This window comes from Pteronotus mesoamericanus, unplaced genomic scaffold (genome assembly GCF_021234165.1).
Source record: "Pteronotus mesoamericanus isolate MK-2021 breed Mesoamerican mustached bat unplaced genomic scaffold, CSHL_Meso_final scaffold_85, whole genome shotgun sequence".
In the NCBI taxonomy this organism is placed as follows: domain Eukaryota; kingdom Metazoa; phylum Chordata; class Mammalia; order Chiroptera; family Mormoopidae; genus Pteronotus; species Pteronotus mesoamericanus.
In genome coordinates this window covers 65,414,539-65,432,667 of record NW_026555329.1, presented here as the reverse complement: position 1 = coordinate 65,432,667, position 18,129 = coordinate 65,414,539, and the positions used below count along the sequence as shown (strand labels likewise).

Sequence of the window (18,129 nt, the reverse complement as noted above, 5' to 3'; positions counted from 1 at the left end):
ACACACACACATATAAAATTCTTTCCCTCATGATTTTTAACTGTTTTTTTCCTCTCTCATCACCTTCCCCACAAATTTTGAGTGATTTCATTAGCTCTATCTTCCAATTCACTAAGTCTCTTTCCAGCTGGGTCTAGTCTACTATTTAATACACTATTGAGTCTTTAATTTCAATCCTATGTCCCTCATTTTTCAATGTTTTAACTTTCCGTCTTGATAAACTGCTTTTTTTCTCCATAATACAATATTTTTTATTGTGGTTTATTTTCTTGTCTTTAATCTTTAATGCTTTTAAGTACACTTTTATATCTTACATAGTATTTTTCATGTTGTTCTATTATGCACAGTTCTAGGGGTGTTAAAACTCCTGTTTGTTGTGTCTGTTGATTCTTTCTCATAGTAGATCACTTCCTTGTCTAGTTTATGATATTTCATTGTGAACTTTTCTTCAGCGGGTTGTGTGTGTGTGTTTATTTTACTGAGAGTCCCATATGTCCTAGGCTATGAAAACATTCTTAGGGAATTCTCTCTTTCTTCTGTGGAGCTGTGTGGTGTTCCTAGGGATTTCAAGGGTCCTCAGCCAGATTTCTATTTAATTTCTCTGCTTGAGGACCAGCATCATGCAAGTAACACAAATCTGCCTGAGATGCAAGCAATTGCTCAGGCTTGGGACAACAGTCTCTCAGGGTCGATCTGTAGACCTTTCCCCTTTCTCTGCTTCCTTGGACTGGTGTGCGTAGTTTTTAGTCTTCTTTCCATGGAGAAGGTGGACCTTTGATGTCCTGAGCTTTATGCGCGGGGTCCCACCAGAGCCCCTTGCCTCTGATGGCCTGAAGCCGCATATCCTGTCCCCGGGAGCATTAGAATGCAGCCCCTGGCCCTGGGCATATGTCTGGCTGAAACCCACCACGGGCCGCTGCCACAGCCTCCTCTCCTCTTTTATCTGGCTTTGTTTTCCTTCCTTAATTCTAATAATTGGGTTTCCTTTTTAAGAGTACATTTTTGCAGTTGTTCCCATTTTAGTTTTTAAGTTCTATTTCTCAGCATTTCTGTGTGTGCTCTAGGGGGTGCTGGGCGAGGAGGTAGTGACATTAGTTCCGTCTACCGTGTTGCCAGGGGCTCCCCTCTAGGTTCCCTTTGCCATTTTTATCCCTAACAATCCCCATGTCAGTAAGGTGCATTGTGATCGGCAAAGGCATTGCACATAGTTTCTGACTTAATCCTCCCAACGACTCTGAGAAATAAGTATTACTGTTCCCATTTTACCAGGGCAGAATTGTAACTTTAATCCTACTTTTGGGCTCTGAATCCCGTGCATTTCATAGCTTGGGTTTCCCGCGGAGAGGTAGGCCATCTGTCTGCTTCTACTCTAGAAAGCGCAGGCAATATGTATGTGTTTGGCAGGGGATAAAAGAAAAAGGAAAAAAAGTCCAAGTAAAAGCAGGGCTCGTCCGGGATTTGAACCCGGGACCTCTCGCACCCTAAGCGAGAATCATACCCCTAGACCAACGAGCCTGTCTTAGTTGCCCCCTGCCACATATGCCTTCCATGCCACATCAGCTCCAGCAGTAGTTTGTGGTTTCTGGAGGCGGCTTCTCTTCTTCCAGGCTGGCTCATCGCCCAGGCCCGCGGCACTCCCCAGGCTTCGCCCCTCGCTCTCTCCTGCTCCTCCCCGTCCCACGGTGGGGGCACACAGACACCTGGTGCTCCAGGCAGGGCCCCTGATTCCCCGTGATCGGCCAGTCCCCCTCAAGGGCTACGACGCGGAGTTCCTGGGGGTGCAGCTGGGAAGGGCAGAGAAGAAGCCAGGCTCCAGCAGCCTCCACTTTCCCGGGGATCCCCAGGGCTGAGGGAAGCCGTCTGGCATCTCCCGCACCGAGTGAAGAGCCACGCTTCTTTCCTACCTCATGTTCAGGCCACTAGAAGAATCCTCCGAATCAGTAGCCTCCTAAGTGTGGACACGGAAGGCTGTCCCAGGTCACCTTCACTAGGTGAAATTTGCTAAGTTACTCAGTTTCTTCATCTGCCACTTGGTGTAGTAACACCTGTCCTGTCTGCCTTACAGGGTAATTTGAGGAACCAGTGAGATAATGTCTGTGAAAACACTGCAAACTGTAAAGTGCTGTCCAGAGGAGAGGGGTAATTATGATGGCAACATGAGGGCAGGAAATGCACCATACACGATAGGGAAGCTCCCACTTACTGTTTACTGCGGGCTGGGCAGGGTGTTTTGTGCTTTGCAGACCTTATTTAACCTTCTAGCAGGCTTGTGCGACCGCGTTATCGTGTCATCGTCAAGGTAAGAAAGAGAACCTCGCCTCAATTCAACTTAGAAGAGGCACACTTACTTGAATCAGAAGCCCCTTTTTAAATTCAGGTCACACTGCTACCCCGACTTTCTAGAAAGCCGAAGATGGGAATACGTCCTGTAAATACCCTCCCTCCCTCCTTCCGCTGCTCATCCTGCCTATGGAGGCTGCGGGGGGGGGGGGGGGGGGGGGGGGGGGAACCTGCTAACAGGCCAAGTGTAGCCTGGATGGGGGTCCTTCCGGCTGGGGGTTTCCCGAATGAGAGCGACCGGGAGGCCAGCCTCAGACACTGGGGCCTCGGAGAAGAACCCGAGGGCTGGCCGGGCTCCCTGTGCTTCCACCGAACCGTATCCCAAGGAACCCCAGGGACCCTTGCTTGCTTCCGGCGGGGTGGGGGGGGGGGGGCGTCCTCCGGGCGTTGGGAGCTCCAGGGTGCACGCAAGGCCCTGTCCTGTTGGCCTTTGGATCCCGCCTTGTGTCCAGCACTTGGCAATCAATCCTGCTGACAATTCAAACGATTCCCAAGCATTTCTGTGGCTGGGCCTTGCGTAAGCACTTTACCAGGTGAATCTCATTTCATCCTCACAGCACAGCTGTTCTTGTAGACACCACTTAGCGAATGTCTGTGGACTGAATGAATAAGTCAGGAGTCTGCACCCCAAAAATCACTAGTACAACGGGTATTCAGGTGAATCCTCATCTCTTGGCTTGAAGTAGCAACCATAAGCCTGAAGAAACCCTCCCAGCTGCCATCCGTCTAAGCAGGCTTCCTAATAAACCAATCCCTGTCTTGGATAGGCAGGCAGAATGGCCCCACTTTAGAGAAGGGATTGGTTAGCATTCCTTTGTACCCAGGGGATAGAATTTCATCCTGTCCACCCGGGAGTCTCTGGGCCAGACCATCAGCTCTGCTGACTAATCATGGCCGGAGAGAAGGGCAACAGCTCGTCTAGTCTAACACCAGAGTCTTTTTTGGGTAGATGTTCCCCGGCTTTAAAGTGGCTTATAAATAAAAGCACACTCAAGGCGTTGTTCCATTACCTCAGCAGACATTCCCTAAATTGTTCCTCTTGGTGGGTGTGCCAGGGAGTGAGGTTGCTTCTAGCAGGGCTCCTAGGGGATTTTACCGTGGATGTTTCAGGGCTGAGATGGAGGTTGGGCCCCAGCCAGCGCTTCACTCTAGGGTGCCGTTGGAATGTGAGGCAGGATCATTCTTCTTCGTGAGGCCTCTTTGGAGCAGGGTCCTGCCCAGTGAATACCAGTCATCCCTCCTCTGCTATTGTGTCGGCCATAGCCTCCCACCCCCAACACAGGCACACGCCGTCCAAATGGACGGGGCTTCAGGGCCCAAATGGATGGAGTAGTGCCCCAGTGGAAACCCATTGGCACCTACCATGCATTTTTTTTTTTTCAGGCTAAAATTACTATGACGTTGCTCTAGGCAGTAGAACTTCAGGCCAGAAATGACTCAGTAGTCTCTTCCCAGTTTAAAAACCACAAATGGAATTCTCTGGGGAGAATCGGTGGCTCTGCTCCTGAGACTTTCCTCCCTTTCCTTCCAGGCGTGGGGTGGCTTTTAGCCAGGCAAAACCTTGAATGATTCCTCATTTTCACAAGGGCATGTTAACCTTTTTCTTATTTCATTGCTGTAAAAGGAGAGCCTTCCGGGTCAGGATTTAACAGACTACATTGTCACAATAGATCCTCTCAAGCTCACTGTGAGCACTTTAACGTAGACAAGGAGGAGACTGAAATTGTTAAAAGTTTTGCTTACCTCACTCAGTCATCAATTTTAATGAAGACTGCAGCCAAGGAATCAGAAGGCTGAGACTCAGAAGGAAGAATTGGGAAAGGCCGTCAAGAGCCAAGGAGTGACATTGTAGACGGAGGCTAACATCGTCCACACCCTCGTGTTCCCGGTCACTATGTACATATGCCAAAGTCAGGCAGTGAAGAAGGCTGATGGGAGAAAAATTGATTCGTATGAAATATGGGATTGGAGGAGAGCTCTGTGGGTACCCTGGACCATGAGAAAGTGGTGTTCTAGAGCAAATTCAGCCGGAAACATCGCTGGAGGCAAAAATGACAAAACTGAAGTTGTCCTACTTTGGGCACATCATGAGAAGGCAGGGTTCTTTGAAAAAAGACAATAATGCTGGGAAAAAATAGAACGCAGCAGGAAAAGAGGAGGACCAAATACAAGATGGACTGACTTCATAAAAGGAGCCACAGGCATAAGTCGGCAGGGGCTGAGCAAGGCTGGTGAGGACAGGACACTGTGGACATCACTCGTTCATAGGGTCACCAGGAGTCAGAGCTACTCAATGGCATGTAATACACACACATCAAAAACACAGCAAAAACTTCCCTGGCCAGGTAACTCAGTTGGTTAGAGCATTGTCCTGAAACCCAAGGTTGCGGGTTTGATCCCCGGTCAGGGCACGTACAGAAAGCAACCAATGAATGCATAACTAAGTGGAACAACAGATTGATGTTTCTTTCCCTCTCTCTCTCTCTCTCTCTCTCTCTCTTTCTCCCCCCTTTCCTCTCTATCTCTAAAATCAATAAATTTAAAAAAAAAAGCAACATAGTAAAAGTGAACGCAGGTTGCCACTGGAGAGGGAGCTGTGAGTGGCTGGGAAAGAAACTTACTTTTCACTATATATTCATTTATACCTGTTGAATTTTGAGCCCTGGACATATATACGATCCCTTCAAAACAGAAATTAAATTATTAAAAAACTAAGCAGAGAGAATCAATAATTAGCGAGACTAGGGAGATAGGCATTTCAAGCCTCCGGAGAGCTGAGATGTCCCCTGGATCAGAGCAGCCCAGCAGAGCTGGTATTGGCCCCCATCCTGATGGTCTGGCTTATGTCCAGTTTCAAACTATGCCTTGTGTCGCGTCCACACTGAGGGGCAATAGTCAGTAGCTGCGCTAATCCTGTGAAACTGGAGATGTTGTGTCTACTCAGAAAAGTTGTTGAGGACGTTGTTTATCTCATCATACCAGTGTCTCCTTTGCGAAGTCCCTGGGGAGGCATCATTGTCTGCCATACTCCCTAGAACAGTTGGTTTGCATTACTCTCTGGGCACTGAATCATGTACATGAGTAGCTGCTAGAAGGCACAAATGTGCGGTCCATCCGTAGGGAATGGACCCTAAAGATGCGGTGGAAAAGGGCTAGAAGGGAGTTTGGGATGAAGTCAGAACAGAGGGAGGGCTCACTTTCAATTTCGTCCCTGCCTCTTGAACTCTCCCCCGTTGTTCCTCTTCCTTCTTTTGCGCCTACAAATGATCGATGCATGATTACCTGTTGTGTCCCCCACATTCCTGCAAGCCTCCCTTAAACTATTCCTGAAAATAAACTACTCCTGGAATAAACTAGAAAATAGAGTTGGGGGAACCCTGAAACTCTTCAATAAAACATGCTCTTTTGCTAGGGCTTCTTTTCTGGACAGTTACAGTGCGTAGAAAAACAATTTTTCTCTTGACTGTTTTCCATTCAGTTCTGGGCATTTGTAAGTCTAGATCTAAGCCAGTCGTTCTCAGACAGCGGGGAGGGGAGCAGGGGGTGATTTTGCCTCTCAGAGAACTTGCGCGTCTGGAGGCATTTTTGGCTACCACGACTGGGGTGGTGGTGCTTGCGATCAGCCTCTCGCGGGCAGAGGCTGAGGAGGCTGTTAAACTCCCTGCAGGACTCCAGGCAGCCCCACGGCACAGAACTGTCTGGTCTAATAAGTCAGCAGTACTGCGGTTGGGAAGTCTGGTCTAAACACAGCCAGCATGATCGTCTGTGAAGCCTTAGTGGATTATCATGTTTCTAAATTAACCAAATGACTTTAAATGGGAAAAGGGCACTATAGATATATGAAATATACTTAAAAATCTCTCCTATTTTAATATTGTTACCCACCTTCTTTACCCCATGCTTCCCTCCCCCTACTCCATGGCTCAGTGACTCTGGAGGGTTTGGTTTTATTGTTGTTGTTGTTTTTCCTTGCTTAGGTGCTAGTGAGCCTCTGTGCTTGAGTAAGGCTTTTTGCAGCTTGCCGCCCACCCCCCATGACCCCTCACAGGAGGCATCTGCCCCCTCTTCGCTGGGGCTGAGTCGCCCCTAATTTGGACCCATTGTCCTTACTTCTAAAGATGGGGTGGGAAAGGGCTAGAAGGGACTGTTTGGGATGAAGTCAGAACAGAGGGAGGCCAAAGGTGCAGCCCCCCACCCTGGACAGTGGAGCCAGAAGGCCTTGGGGTGTCTTTTAACCACAGCGGTTTGGATGGGAACCCAAGCCCAGGGGCTGCCCTTGCAGGCGCCTGTCAGAACCATTTGCGGAGGTGGGCACCTCAGCAGAGTTGGCAGACAGCTGAGGCTGACTCACTCCATTCAACCCTGGGGCCGTGCGCCCTGCCTGCACTTCAAACTCTGCCTTCAAGGGTGGCTCCCAGGCTTGGTCCTAAGGGCCGGCCCAGGGCGAGTGTTGGGCTGACTCAGGCAGCCTAGCGGAGGCCAAGTGGTTTGGCAATTCCTGGACCCTTAGCTGGATCTCTGCCAAGAACCCTACCCGTGAGTGAGTGTCTGTGTGGAGTGTGTGTGTGCAAAAACGTCAGTCTTCCAGCCCTGGTTGCTGGGGCTCAGTGGATTGAGCACCGGACTGCAAAGCAAAGGGTCACAGGTTTGATTTCCAATGAGGGCACATGCCTGAGTTGCAGGCCAGGTCCCCAGTAGAGGATGCACGAGAGACAACTACACATTGATATTTCTCTTCCTCTCTCCCTCCCACTCTCTCTAAAAATAAATAAGTAAAATCTGTAAAAAAAAAAACAAAAACAAAACTCAGTCTTCCAGAAGTAGCTGACAATTCTCCATCAAGGGACGTAGATTTTAGTCGTAAGGTTTGGTCCCGTGGGAGTTTCAAATGGAAAGACTGAAATGTTTGTCCAGCACCTTCAGCTCAGTGGGAATGGAACTCAGACTCTTTCTCCGCTGCAGCCGGTAGTGGCCCTAATATCTGCTCAGCTTTCAGACCAGCTCTTGCCTTTTGCTGGGGTCTTTGGAGATGCTCCATGAAGAGCTCATCAGTCAGCCTAGGATTTTTTTTATTTTGAAATTAAATCATTTTTATTGCTAAGTTAATCAATAACTTGTTGCCCTGACCAGGAATTGAACCCCCAACTTTTTGGTGTAATCTTTGACTCTTCAACCCAATCAAGGTTGGGGTTTTCTGCTTGAGCTGCAGCTGTCCCTTGGCATTTAGACTGAGGAGCGCCCTGGGGAAGAACACATTTAAATGTGTGTGGTTCCTTTCTCCCAAGTGTCAAGTCCTTTCAGTTTCTGCCTGCTTTAGGGTACTTTATGGTGCTTTCAAGTAGTAGTTTTTCGTATTTTGTCCAGAGTTTATAACTTTTACCTACGGGGGGTGGTGGGGATTCATCTAATATACACTACTCTGCCATTACTGGGCCATCCCTTCACCTTTCTCTATACTTAATATGTGTCACTCTTATCTATCTGTTTATAGCTTCCTGAGGTGGGGAGGAAGGCACCATCATAAGGGCCAAAGTGTAGTGCGGAGTGTAAGTGTGGGTGGAGCTTACTGCAGAGCTGGCGTCACTGGGGTGGGCTTGGCAGAAGGGGTCTTGGCCAGAGAGGCTGTGAAGGCTGGGCGGGACGTGGATGAGCAGACGGGGGAGGCTGTGGCAGCTTGGGCAGTGCTGAGCTGAGGGCACGACCGTGGTGTGAGAGGGACAGTGAGCCTACCAACCTCAGCCTGGCTGCACGAGGTCTGCTCAGGAAGGGTGTACTCTTCACAGACTCAGCATGAAGAAACTGAGGCAGCCTGGGATGCCAGAGACCTCTAGGCATTGTCAAGTGGCCCTGTGCCCTTCCCTGAAGGTTGTTTACTAAGGTGCTCCCAGGACAGTCCCGATCCCCTGTCCCTTCCTGCAGCCTGAGGCTGGTTCCCAGGTTGGTTGAGAGTCCAAGATCTCTGAAGAGGGAGACTTTAGGGGGCAACTTCCACAAAGGGGCAGATGGGGTGTAGACACTTAGAGGGATGGAGGTGGGTGCTCCTGAGAGCTCCATTCAAAGGGGAAATCAAAAAGTGGTGGAAGCAGCTTTACTAAATATGGGTCAGCACCTCCCAGGCCCCAGCGAGCTGACTCTCGTTCACCGTGGCACCCAGGATGCAGGTCCAGAGTCTTTGAGCCCAATCTTTGATCCTCTGAAGAACACACAATCGGCTTTGCATCTGCAGAAGGAGGTTTAGGTGGGGGTTTGGGAGTCTCTAATCGCAAACTTTGTCCTTAGGAGGCTTAGGGTCAGCACCGATCATTCAGGGAACCCAAAAGTGGCTTTGGAGAAGGGGGTTCTTTGGCGGGGTGGGGAGAAGTGGTGGGGGATCATCTATAAGAGGGATCAGAGGGCATGCGGGACATCCGTGAGCAAAATGTCAAGGGAGGAGGAGTTCTATCTCTTCAAGAACATCTCCTCGGTGGGGCCGTGGGATGGGCCTCAGTACCACATTGCGCCTGTCTGGGCCTTCCACCTCCAGGCAGCTTTCATGGGCTTTGTCTTCTTTGCAGGGACCCCACTCAATGCCACGGTGCTAGTGGCCACACTGCGCTACAAAAAGCTGAGGCAGCCACTCAACTACATTTTGGTCAATGTGTCCCTGGGGGCCTTCCTCTTCTGCATCTTCTCCGTCTTCACTGTCTTCATTGCCAGCTGTCAGGGATACTTCATCTTTGGCCGCCATGTTTGTGCTTTGGAGGCCTTCCTGGGCTCTACAGCAGGTACTCCAGAGGAAGGGGCTGGGGGAGGCAAAGGACACTGACTCAGGATCTGAACCAGGGGCCAGGCTATTGGCCTAGAGGGCATCCATCTCAAAAGAGGAGTCTGCAGGAGTTAGATGCTCTTTTGCATATTGAGGTACAAAGCCCAGACTAGAAATCTGACCATGTCTCAAACTCTTCTCCAACAATCGGTCCAACCTGTCTCCTGGTGCGGTGCTTGCCCCACCCTGTAATCCACCCCTGCCAGGCTGGGAGGCCTGTCTACCCCATTACCCTGTTTCACCATAGGTCTGGTCACAGGCTGGTCACTGGCCTTCTTGGCCTTTGAGCGCTACATTGTCATCTGCAAACCTTTCGGCAACTTCCGCATCAGCTCCAAGCACGCACGGATGGTAGTCCTGGCCACCTGGACCATTGGTATCGGCGTCTCCATCCCACCCTTCTTTGGCTGGAGCCGGTGAGAGCGCAGGGCAGTGCTGCTGACTTAGCTAGGAGCTCAGGTTGGTGTGGGTAGGAAGAGTTGGGTGTAACCCTGTCTTTGACCTCTACTATTTATTATTTTTTAATTTTTTTTTTATCCTCACCTGAGGACATGCTTATTGATCTTAGAGAGGGGGAAAGGAGGGAAAGAGAGAGGGAGAGAACCATTGATGTGAGAGAGAAATATCAATCGGTTGCCTCCCACACACACCCCACCGGGGGACCAAAGCTGCAACCTAGCCACATGCCCACACCTGGAATCAAACCCATGACCTTTCAGTTTACCGGATGATGCTCCAACCAAGCCACACCAGCCAGGGCTGACCTCTACTTTTTAAAGAACTGGTGGAGTAGGTGAGACAAAAGGCTATGGGAAACAAACGCCAAAGCTTACTGTACAGTTAGAATTGCTATACCGTCTGCTGGTAGGGACAGAAAACCCACCCTGCCCAGTTGCTGGGCACCCTCTGGGTTCTATTAGATAGGTGACCACCACCCAGGAATCTCAGCTCCCACTCCACATTCTTATGGTGAGCCCCCAAAGTGTGCCAAGTGCTTGTCCAGTAGGTGTTTGGTCCCTTTACAGGTTCATCCCCGAAGGCCTGCAATGTTCCTGTGGTCCTGACTGGTACACCGTGGGCACCAAATATCACAGCGAGTACTATACCTGGTTCCTCTTCGTCTTCTGCTTCATCGTGCCTCTTTCCCTCATCTGCTTCTGCTACTCTCAGCTGCTGCGGGCGCTCAGGGCTGTGAGTGGTTTTTGTGAGGGTCAGGGAGGAGCAGGGGGCTCCAAGTGAGAGACAAGAGTGGGTGAGTGTCCTAGAACATAAGATATCTGGAAATACCATAGCCAGGCAGAGGGGATATGTAAAAACAATGAAGGAAGAGGGGATAGGCAGAATGATGAAATGGAATGCAGAGTAAGGTAGAGTCACCCCTGCTCAAATATAGTTGTCAAGACATGCATATGATCCCTTCCAATGTCACAGACCAGAAAGCCGCCTCCATCCTGCTTTCCTCAATGAGGGAGAGCCACACGACTAGGCCAGATGCTGGGACAGAAGAGGCAATTGAAGCAGATGCCCCTCCCCCACCCCAGTTAGAGAAAAAAAGCCCAGAGATCTACAAGTTGAGGGATGAGAAAAGGATGTAATGTTTTCTCTGCGCCCGTCCCAGGTTGCAGCCCAGCAGCAGGAGTCAGCTTCCACCCAGAAGGCTGAGCGGGAGGTGAGCCGCATGGTGGTGGCGATGGTGGGATCCTTCTGTCTCTGTTACGTGCCCTATGCTGCCCTGGCCATGTATATGGTCAACAACCGTAACCATGGGCTGGACTTGCGGCTCGTCACCATTCCTGCCTTCTTCTCCAAGAGCTCTTGCGTCTACAATCCCATCATCTACTGTTTCATGAATAAGCGGGTAAAGTCCCCATTTATATTCCTATGACACTTTCTAGTCCGTAAGACCTAGTTCTTCTCACCAATGACTTTAAACTCAGAGTACCTTGGACTCTACTCAAAGGGTTAGAGGTGAACAGGGGAGCCATAGGGAGGAGGTATGGTCATCAAGACAAGATCAGAGAGCCCAGGGAAGACAAAACTTAAGCCACAAAACTCAAGTTGCTCCAAAGAGAAAGAGTGAGAAGGTTTTGTTTTGTTGACAAACTGACAGATCAATAGTTCCCCTACATTCTAGCCCTTCATATTCACGAGTTTTTCATCTTTTCCCATTCAACCTTGAGCCTTCAGGAGCATGTGCGAAGCAGAAATCACAACACATGCATAAAAACCTAAAGCAGCTTACCATCGGAAGGTACCAGGTGGTCTATCCCCCAAATCCTAAATCTGAGCAAAACAAAGAACAAAAGAAACCACACACAACCAAACTCAAATCTAGTAGTCTCTTATAGGGCAAACACCCTGCTTTGAGAATTATTTATTTGGTTTCTTCAATCCCAGAGCGGATTCAAAACGAATGTGAAACCTGCCTTTCCCCATTGGAAGGAACTTTTAGGAATGGGGGACCTGGTGGGTGGACCCAACAGCGCTCCCAAGAGGCAGGATGGTTTACCAGGATGTGTAGGGATTATCGGCCCTCAGGAGAGGCGAGAAGTCCTGGACTGGAATGTAACTCGTCTCAGAAGTGGGAAAATACACTCAACTCCCACCGCCCCCCCAGCATATCCTGGGTGTAAGGCATTGTTCCAGGCTTTGGGGAGACCAATGAGATTCTTCCCCTGTACTTCCTGTATTATCTCCTCCGTGCTGGGCTGCCGAGGGGGCTACCTCCAGCTCTGCCCACTCCTCCAGTTCTGGGCTTGCATCGTAGAGATGGTGTGTGGGAAGTCCATGACAGATGACCCTGACGTGTCCAGCTCCCAGAAAGCAGAAGTTTCTGTTATCTCTTCTAGCCAAGTTGGCCCCAATTAAGGCGCCACATTGGCCTATTTGCAGCAACTAGGATTTTACATTTAAGGACATTTCTACTTTCTCTGCCAAAAACCAAACTACTAACAATGCAGAAAACAGATGGGAAGGGGAGCGATGACAATTTGGGGAATCCATCTCCCATTTTCCTATTATCTTCCTACCTACAAAGTTACTATTCCAGCTGGGCCCACCTCAGAACACATCAGAAGCCATTTCAACAATCATCAGTTTCTACTCCTAAGTAGCAAGATTCACAGCACTTGGAAAATCGATCTTTACATACAAGGCAACTATGAAGGAGTATGGCTGTTTTCAGTGTATGGATAACAATCACCTTCCTTTTCAGTAACACTTTTTTTTTTTCCTACTGGGCATCCGTTCTGAGATGATACATTGAGAAAATATCTTAGAAATGGCAGAGACATAAAGAAATGTAAATAAAACCTTTAGTATACCCCAAATGAGTTTGAATTTCATGCTCTACATGCCAGTTGTTGCTATAGCTCCTGCAGAAACATCCAGGCCCGTAAGCCCCTGAGCCAGCATGCCTTACTCCAGGTGTTCTTTCCCTCTCCCCTTTCACTCAGCTCACCCTAAGTATGTCTTAAGGTGTATATTTACTGAAGGTAAGAGTCTAATTCACTTCACATTCTCAAAATACAGTAGCATTAAACACCCTGATCCCATTTACAAACTATACCAAAATGATCAAAAAACTCTTTTACCTTCTGCTTTATACCCCACCTCTCTACCCTCTGAAAAGGCCTTTCTGAAATAAAAATCAAGACAAATGTGTGCGCATCCAGGAAGGGCCTGTGTTTGGTATAACTATGTAATGAGCAGTGACATGGCTTATGGGAAGAGAGCAGGATTACAGCTGTAGTGAGGGGCTAGGCTTTAGGAATAGGAAGAAAGAGAGTATCAAACTTGGAAGAAGGCAGTAACTTCTTTGGGTTGAGGGGGTGTGCACGGTAAACCTTCGAGGGGAGCTCCTCTTCTGTGACATTACAGCAGTCATAATTCTAAGCAAGCATTCCGTTTCTTAGAATAAAGGGGACACATACTCCAGGATGAATGTAAACAGTTTTATTTAGAAACAGATAGGTACCTGTTTGCATTACAGAATATAAAACTTGGTTTACACTCTATAAAAAATAACCAACCTCCAAACTCAAGAGAGCTAGCATTCACAGGACACACAATGTGGGTGCGCGGCCACTGTCCCCCAGCCCCAGGCTTGGTTTAAACCAAAAATAATCGTCATCATCTCAGGGGATCATTAAAGTACAGTGTTGGCTGCTGAGCACCCAGCATCCAGAAGTTGCTGTCTTAGCAGATGAAGGCTCGTTTTCTAAATTGTGACTTTACCATAAGGCCTGGGTTCTCTGTCCTTAGTGAGTTGCGAGGCTCTCTCTAACTAAGCCAGGGTGGTGGCATTATTAGTTATCTCTGATCTTAACAGTAAAAATGGGGAATCTGGAGGGCAGAGAACTTCCATGCCCCCTATACTGGGGTTAAACTTAAACGAGTGTATCCACTCTCAAGAGCTCAATGCAAAGGCTGGGGTGAAGTTACACATCTGGCTTTTTACCAGGCCAAGTAGCCCACCTCAACACGATCATGGAAGACCAAAGGATACACGTAGGTTCAGGTTCTAATAATCACCCAGCACTGCCTGGACATTACTCAGAAAGATATATGAAATAATAATGGTTAGATATACATATATTTATCTTAGTAACCTGAGGGCTAAAAACTTGGGAATACAATAAATTCTGTCAAAAGAGGTCCATCTGTAAGAAAGGGACCAAAAAGGGTTTGTATTATGTAAAATAGGAGTAAAGTGAGTTGGGAACAGAGGACGGTTTCTTCTGCTCTTTCTACAATGCCCCTCTCTTTGATAAGGACTGGCAATCTGTTGATCCAAGATAAACTTTTATTTTGGCAGTGGGGAGAGGGAGTGACGGGGAACAGGGAGTGACCGGGGAACAGGGGGTGACAGGTCACAGGCAGGAAGGGTAAGCGATGGTCCTCACACCAAAGAGCCCTCTCCGTAGGCCCTCTCATCCTTGAGTCTGAGCTCAAGCTCTCCAGTCGACACAGAAACAGGCCTGGTAGTAAGTGGTTAGCATTCTGAGGTATGAGGATCCCTGGTAAATTCAGCAGCATGTGGTTTTTGGAAACCAGCCCATAAAACAAAAACACTGCAACTGAGCTCCTAACTAATACTGCTATCTAACCACTGTCTGAAAGAGAAGGAAAAAAAAAAAATCCCCACTACACTGGGAAGCTCTAATCTTTCATATAAGGTGGTCCAAATAATCTTCTCTTTATTTTACCTTAGAATTTAAGAGAATCCTCATTCAGTGATCATTTCTGTTGTTAAAGGCACTTTCAAAGACATGATTGGAAACAAGCATATTTTAATCTCAGTGAAAGCAAAATTAATTATTTGGAACACCTGGGGAAATAGGCGCCTAATGGGGCACTTACAGTGATTCAACAGACAAGACAGCCTTGAGCACCTCAACAGATGCACATCCAGAAAAGAGTGTGTGCCCCGAAAACACTTGCATTATTCCTTTAGTTTTCCAGCTGTTGCTATGTATAGCTCTGTAAAAAGATCATACTCACTACTTGATTTTCAAGACACTGGCCTTAACTCTTCCTACCACAGCTGTGCTTGACAAAATTAGCAAACAGCTAGTCCTACAGGGGGGGGGCGCGGGGGGGGGGGCGGAGATGAATGAAATCAGGTTGAGCCAAGCTTTCTTACAGCACAGGGATCTGCCCCTGCCCAGGTAATGCCAGGATCAGCTGCTGGCCCATAGCAACTGAAAAGAATATATGGCCCCTACTACTGATGAAATACACTTTTCAATAGGCAAGATTATTATCTCTAAATATAAACTGTGGGGTATATTTTTTCTTTTTTCTCTCTTCCAAACATTTCTTACTGATCTCAGGCTTAAAAAATGAGTTAAGTCAGAACTATAAAAATTACATGGTAAGTAAGGGTTGAGAAAGAGTGAAGGGCTACTCTTTGCCTACAAGTATGAGCTGAGGATCTTGATCCTTCGTATCATACCCCCAACCAGAGAACAAATATAAAAATAAACACACCATGTTATACATAATACAAAGTGTAAATCTACAAACACAAGTGTACTATTTAGTTGTTCCTCAGAAGCACGGTTTTCCTCCAGTCCCTCAGAGAGGAGAAGGAATGGGGACGGGATGGTTTTTGTTGTTTTTTTCACGTCTTAAAAAGTTTGTAATACCAGTCTCAGTAGCGCCAACAATTACACGTGAAACCAGAAGCTGTAAAAATAAATTATTTTTGGAGAAACGTGGGTTCCTCTGTCTGCAGCTCAGAACTCATCATGTCGTACTAAGGCCTCACCAAAATCTGTGGCCTGGCTGCCCACAAATAAATCATACTTGTCAACAATCTCCTCCTTGGTAAGCTTGCCATCCTGAAATGAGAGAAGAGTGAATTGAGGCAAATATATTTCCCATTCCAAACTTAGAAACACTGCTGCAGAACAATCAATAGTGGTTTGGCAAGATTTAAGATTCTAATTCCCAGTAAATTAAACATGAACTCTACCCTCACCCTCCCACCCCCAGCCCTGTACACAAACACACAGAGAGGGAAAATAGCAATTAATACCTTTTTCTTATCAAGAAAGTTAAAAGTGGAAGGCCCAATAACTCAATGCCAGAGACATAGGTTTGTTTCTTGAAGAGAAAATACCCACTTTTGAGCAAAATGTGGGACACCTCCTACCTAAGGGTAGATAGTCAACAAGAACCGGGTAAAATACTTCAGAGGGAATCAAGTCATTACCTAACAGGAACAACAAAATATGCTAATACCAAGTACAGTCATTCCTTCCATTACGCGCTAGCTACCAATCAGGTTCCAGACACAACCCCCAACGAAGACTCACACACTCATCTTAAAAACTATCTAGGACAGATTCCCAGGAGATGATTACATGAGTTTCTTTTTCTTACAAATCTCAAGGACATAGCACTTGGCTACTGAAGTGACTGAGCAAGAACTCAAAAGAGACTGACCCTTAAAAAGGCTTCATGATAAGAAACTGCTTTTGAAACTGAAGTCTTGATAAAAGAATGTTCAGAATACTAAAAATCCCCAAATTTAGATGCATAACACCACTATTTTAATGAACCAAATGCCTCAGATACCTGATCAAGGACAATTTTAACAAACTCCAGAAAAAGCTTATTTGTAATCTAACAAACTCCAGAAAAGGCTTATTTGTAATCTACTACAAAAGACTGAATTTTAAAAAGCATATTTAGGAAATGACCAGCTTTGAGTAGGCAAAATGAGCCTGTACTAGGTAAAAGAACAAAGGAAAAAAAGGCAAAGAAAATGTCCTGGGGATCCAAAGAGAACAGAAGCTGCGTGCTAGGCACAGGCCACATACGGAGGTTCTTTCCTGAAGCTTCAGTCCCTCCAATGCTGTGTGCACTGGGCACAGGGGTTTCTAAACTGAGATCAGATCGCTAGTGCTGCCCTGTACCTTCAACTGCCAACATTAGTTTGCTAGCAGGCTTAGGTTAATTAAGACCGTTAATGCTTTATGTACCTTAATAGGAATTTTTTAGACAATCCCCTGGAAATAGACTTCCACCACTGCTAGACTGTTTAGGCTTGGCCAGACTTACCTTGTTTTGGTCTGACTCATAGACTAGGTGCCTGGCTTCTGCCTCTGCATGATCATAGTCTGAGGGGAGGATCCAATCTTTGGTCTCTTCCTTGTCCATCTTCCCATCACGGTTCTTATCTCGAAACTCAACAAACTGTTCTCTCTCCGTCTTTACCCATTCTGGTTCATCAGCATTTCCATCATGGCTGTACATGTCACCTGTGTACACAGAAATACAGAGAAAAGATGGGGTTTGCCTTTTTCCAAAAACTGCCCTGCATGAATCTGGTCTAACTCTCCTTTCTCATCCAACTGTTTGGAACTTAGCAGCAGTTACAAGGGTATTTTAGGCAGAGAGAACTTAGAAAACCAAGTACAAGTATTCTCCTGAAACTTCATTGATCTTGCAACAAGAATATTTCCAGCTGTTGATTTCGAGTGATAAGAGAGTAAAGACAGTCCTTATAGCTTTAAAAAAAATGCAGAAATAAAGGGAGATGACTACCATAAAGAAAGATAAAGGCTAATTTTTACAAGACAGTTGTTTCCTACATTCCACTTTACTCCAAGGCAGCTAATTAAACCCAACCATGGGTTTTTAAAAGGTGCTGTTTTACATTCTTAAGAAAACCCAAAAAGTATGTGTTACAAGCCAAAACTGTCTACCAACCAATTACTAAGTATTTAGAATGTACCCCTAAAATGATGGACATTTCCTTGTAGAGCCATACGCCATTACCACATTTTACAAAATCAACTTCTTGTTATCTTAACACCCAGTCCAAAGCTGAATTCCCTAATCGTTTTTTAAAGTTGGGTTGTTTAGCCCTGGCTCTGACATGGCCCAGTGGACTGAAAGGTTGCTGGTTTGATTCCTAGTCAGGGTCCATGCCTGGGTTGCAGGCTAGGTCCCCAGTTGGGGAGCGGGTAGGGTGGGGAGAGAGGCAACCATTCAATGTTTCTCTCCCTCCCATCTTCTCTAAAAATTAAAAAAAAAATCTCAAAAAAAAAGAAAGTTGGGTTGTTTAAATTATTTATATAAATGATGGTGGGCAAGAAGTTGCTACAGTAAATTTTATGAGATTTAGTCAAGAGTTAAGGTACTTTTTTAAAAAGATTTTTTTTTTATTTGAGGGAAGCGGGGAGAAAGAGAGGGAGACAAACATCAGTGCGAGAGATGTTGACTGGCTGCCTCTCACACACCCCCTTCAGGAGACCTGGCCCAAACAGGCATGTGCCCCGCCTCAGGGAACTGAACCCGAGACCAGTAGGTTCGCAGGTGGGCACTTGTCCACTGAGCCACATCCCCAGGGCAATAGTTAAAGTACTTTAAAATGTAAATATTTACAGAGATTTTTCTATACAACTGTTTAAACTTCTATTTAAATAGTTTAGATGCCAATTTTAAGATGTGTAAGGAAATACTGTTGTCAA

General features: G+C 46.9%; 2 protein-coding genes and 1 non-coding gene across 4 annotated transcripts in view; 1 reads left to right on the top strand and 2 right to left on the bottom strand.

Moving 5' to 3' along the window:
- Positions 1 to 1,443: 1,443 nt before the first annotated feature.
- TRNAP-AGG (transfer RNA proline (anticodon AGG)) lies at positions 1,444 to 1,515 on the bottom strand. The gene has a single exon. It is a non-coding gene; the product is annotated as a tRNA-Pro (tRNA).
- A 7,240-nt stretch (positions 1,516 to 8,755) lies between these two features.
- OPN1SW (opsin 1, short wave sensitive) lies at positions 8,756 to 12,013 on the top strand. Its single transcript, XM_054564401.1, has 5 exons — positions 8,756 to 9,104; positions 9,393 to 9,561; positions 10,171 to 10,336; positions 10,764 to 11,003; positions 11,894 to 12,013. Exons 1-5 carry the CDS (start codon positions 8,759 to 8,761, stop codon positions 12,011 to 12,013), a joined length of 1,041 nt encoding a protein of 346 aa, XP_054420376.1. The 5' UTR covers positions 8,756 to 8,758.
- Positions 12,014 to 13,084: 1,071 nt separating this feature from the next.
- CALU (calumenin) overlaps positions 13,085 to 18,129 on the bottom strand; it is a 28,285-nt gene continuing 23,240 nt past the window's right edge. For both annotated transcript variants that reach the window (XM_054564414.1, XM_054564412.1), the window contains exons 6-7: positions 16,715 to 16,914; positions 13,085 to 15,489 (exon numbers count right to left, since the gene is read on the bottom strand). In XM_054564414.1, the coding sequence (XP_054420389.1) occupies positions 15,385 to 15,489; positions 16,715 to 16,914 (305 nt within the window). In that variant the 3' untranslated portion in view covers positions 13,085 to 15,384. The remainder of the gene's footprint in view (positions 15,490 to 16,714; positions 16,915 to 18,129) is intronic.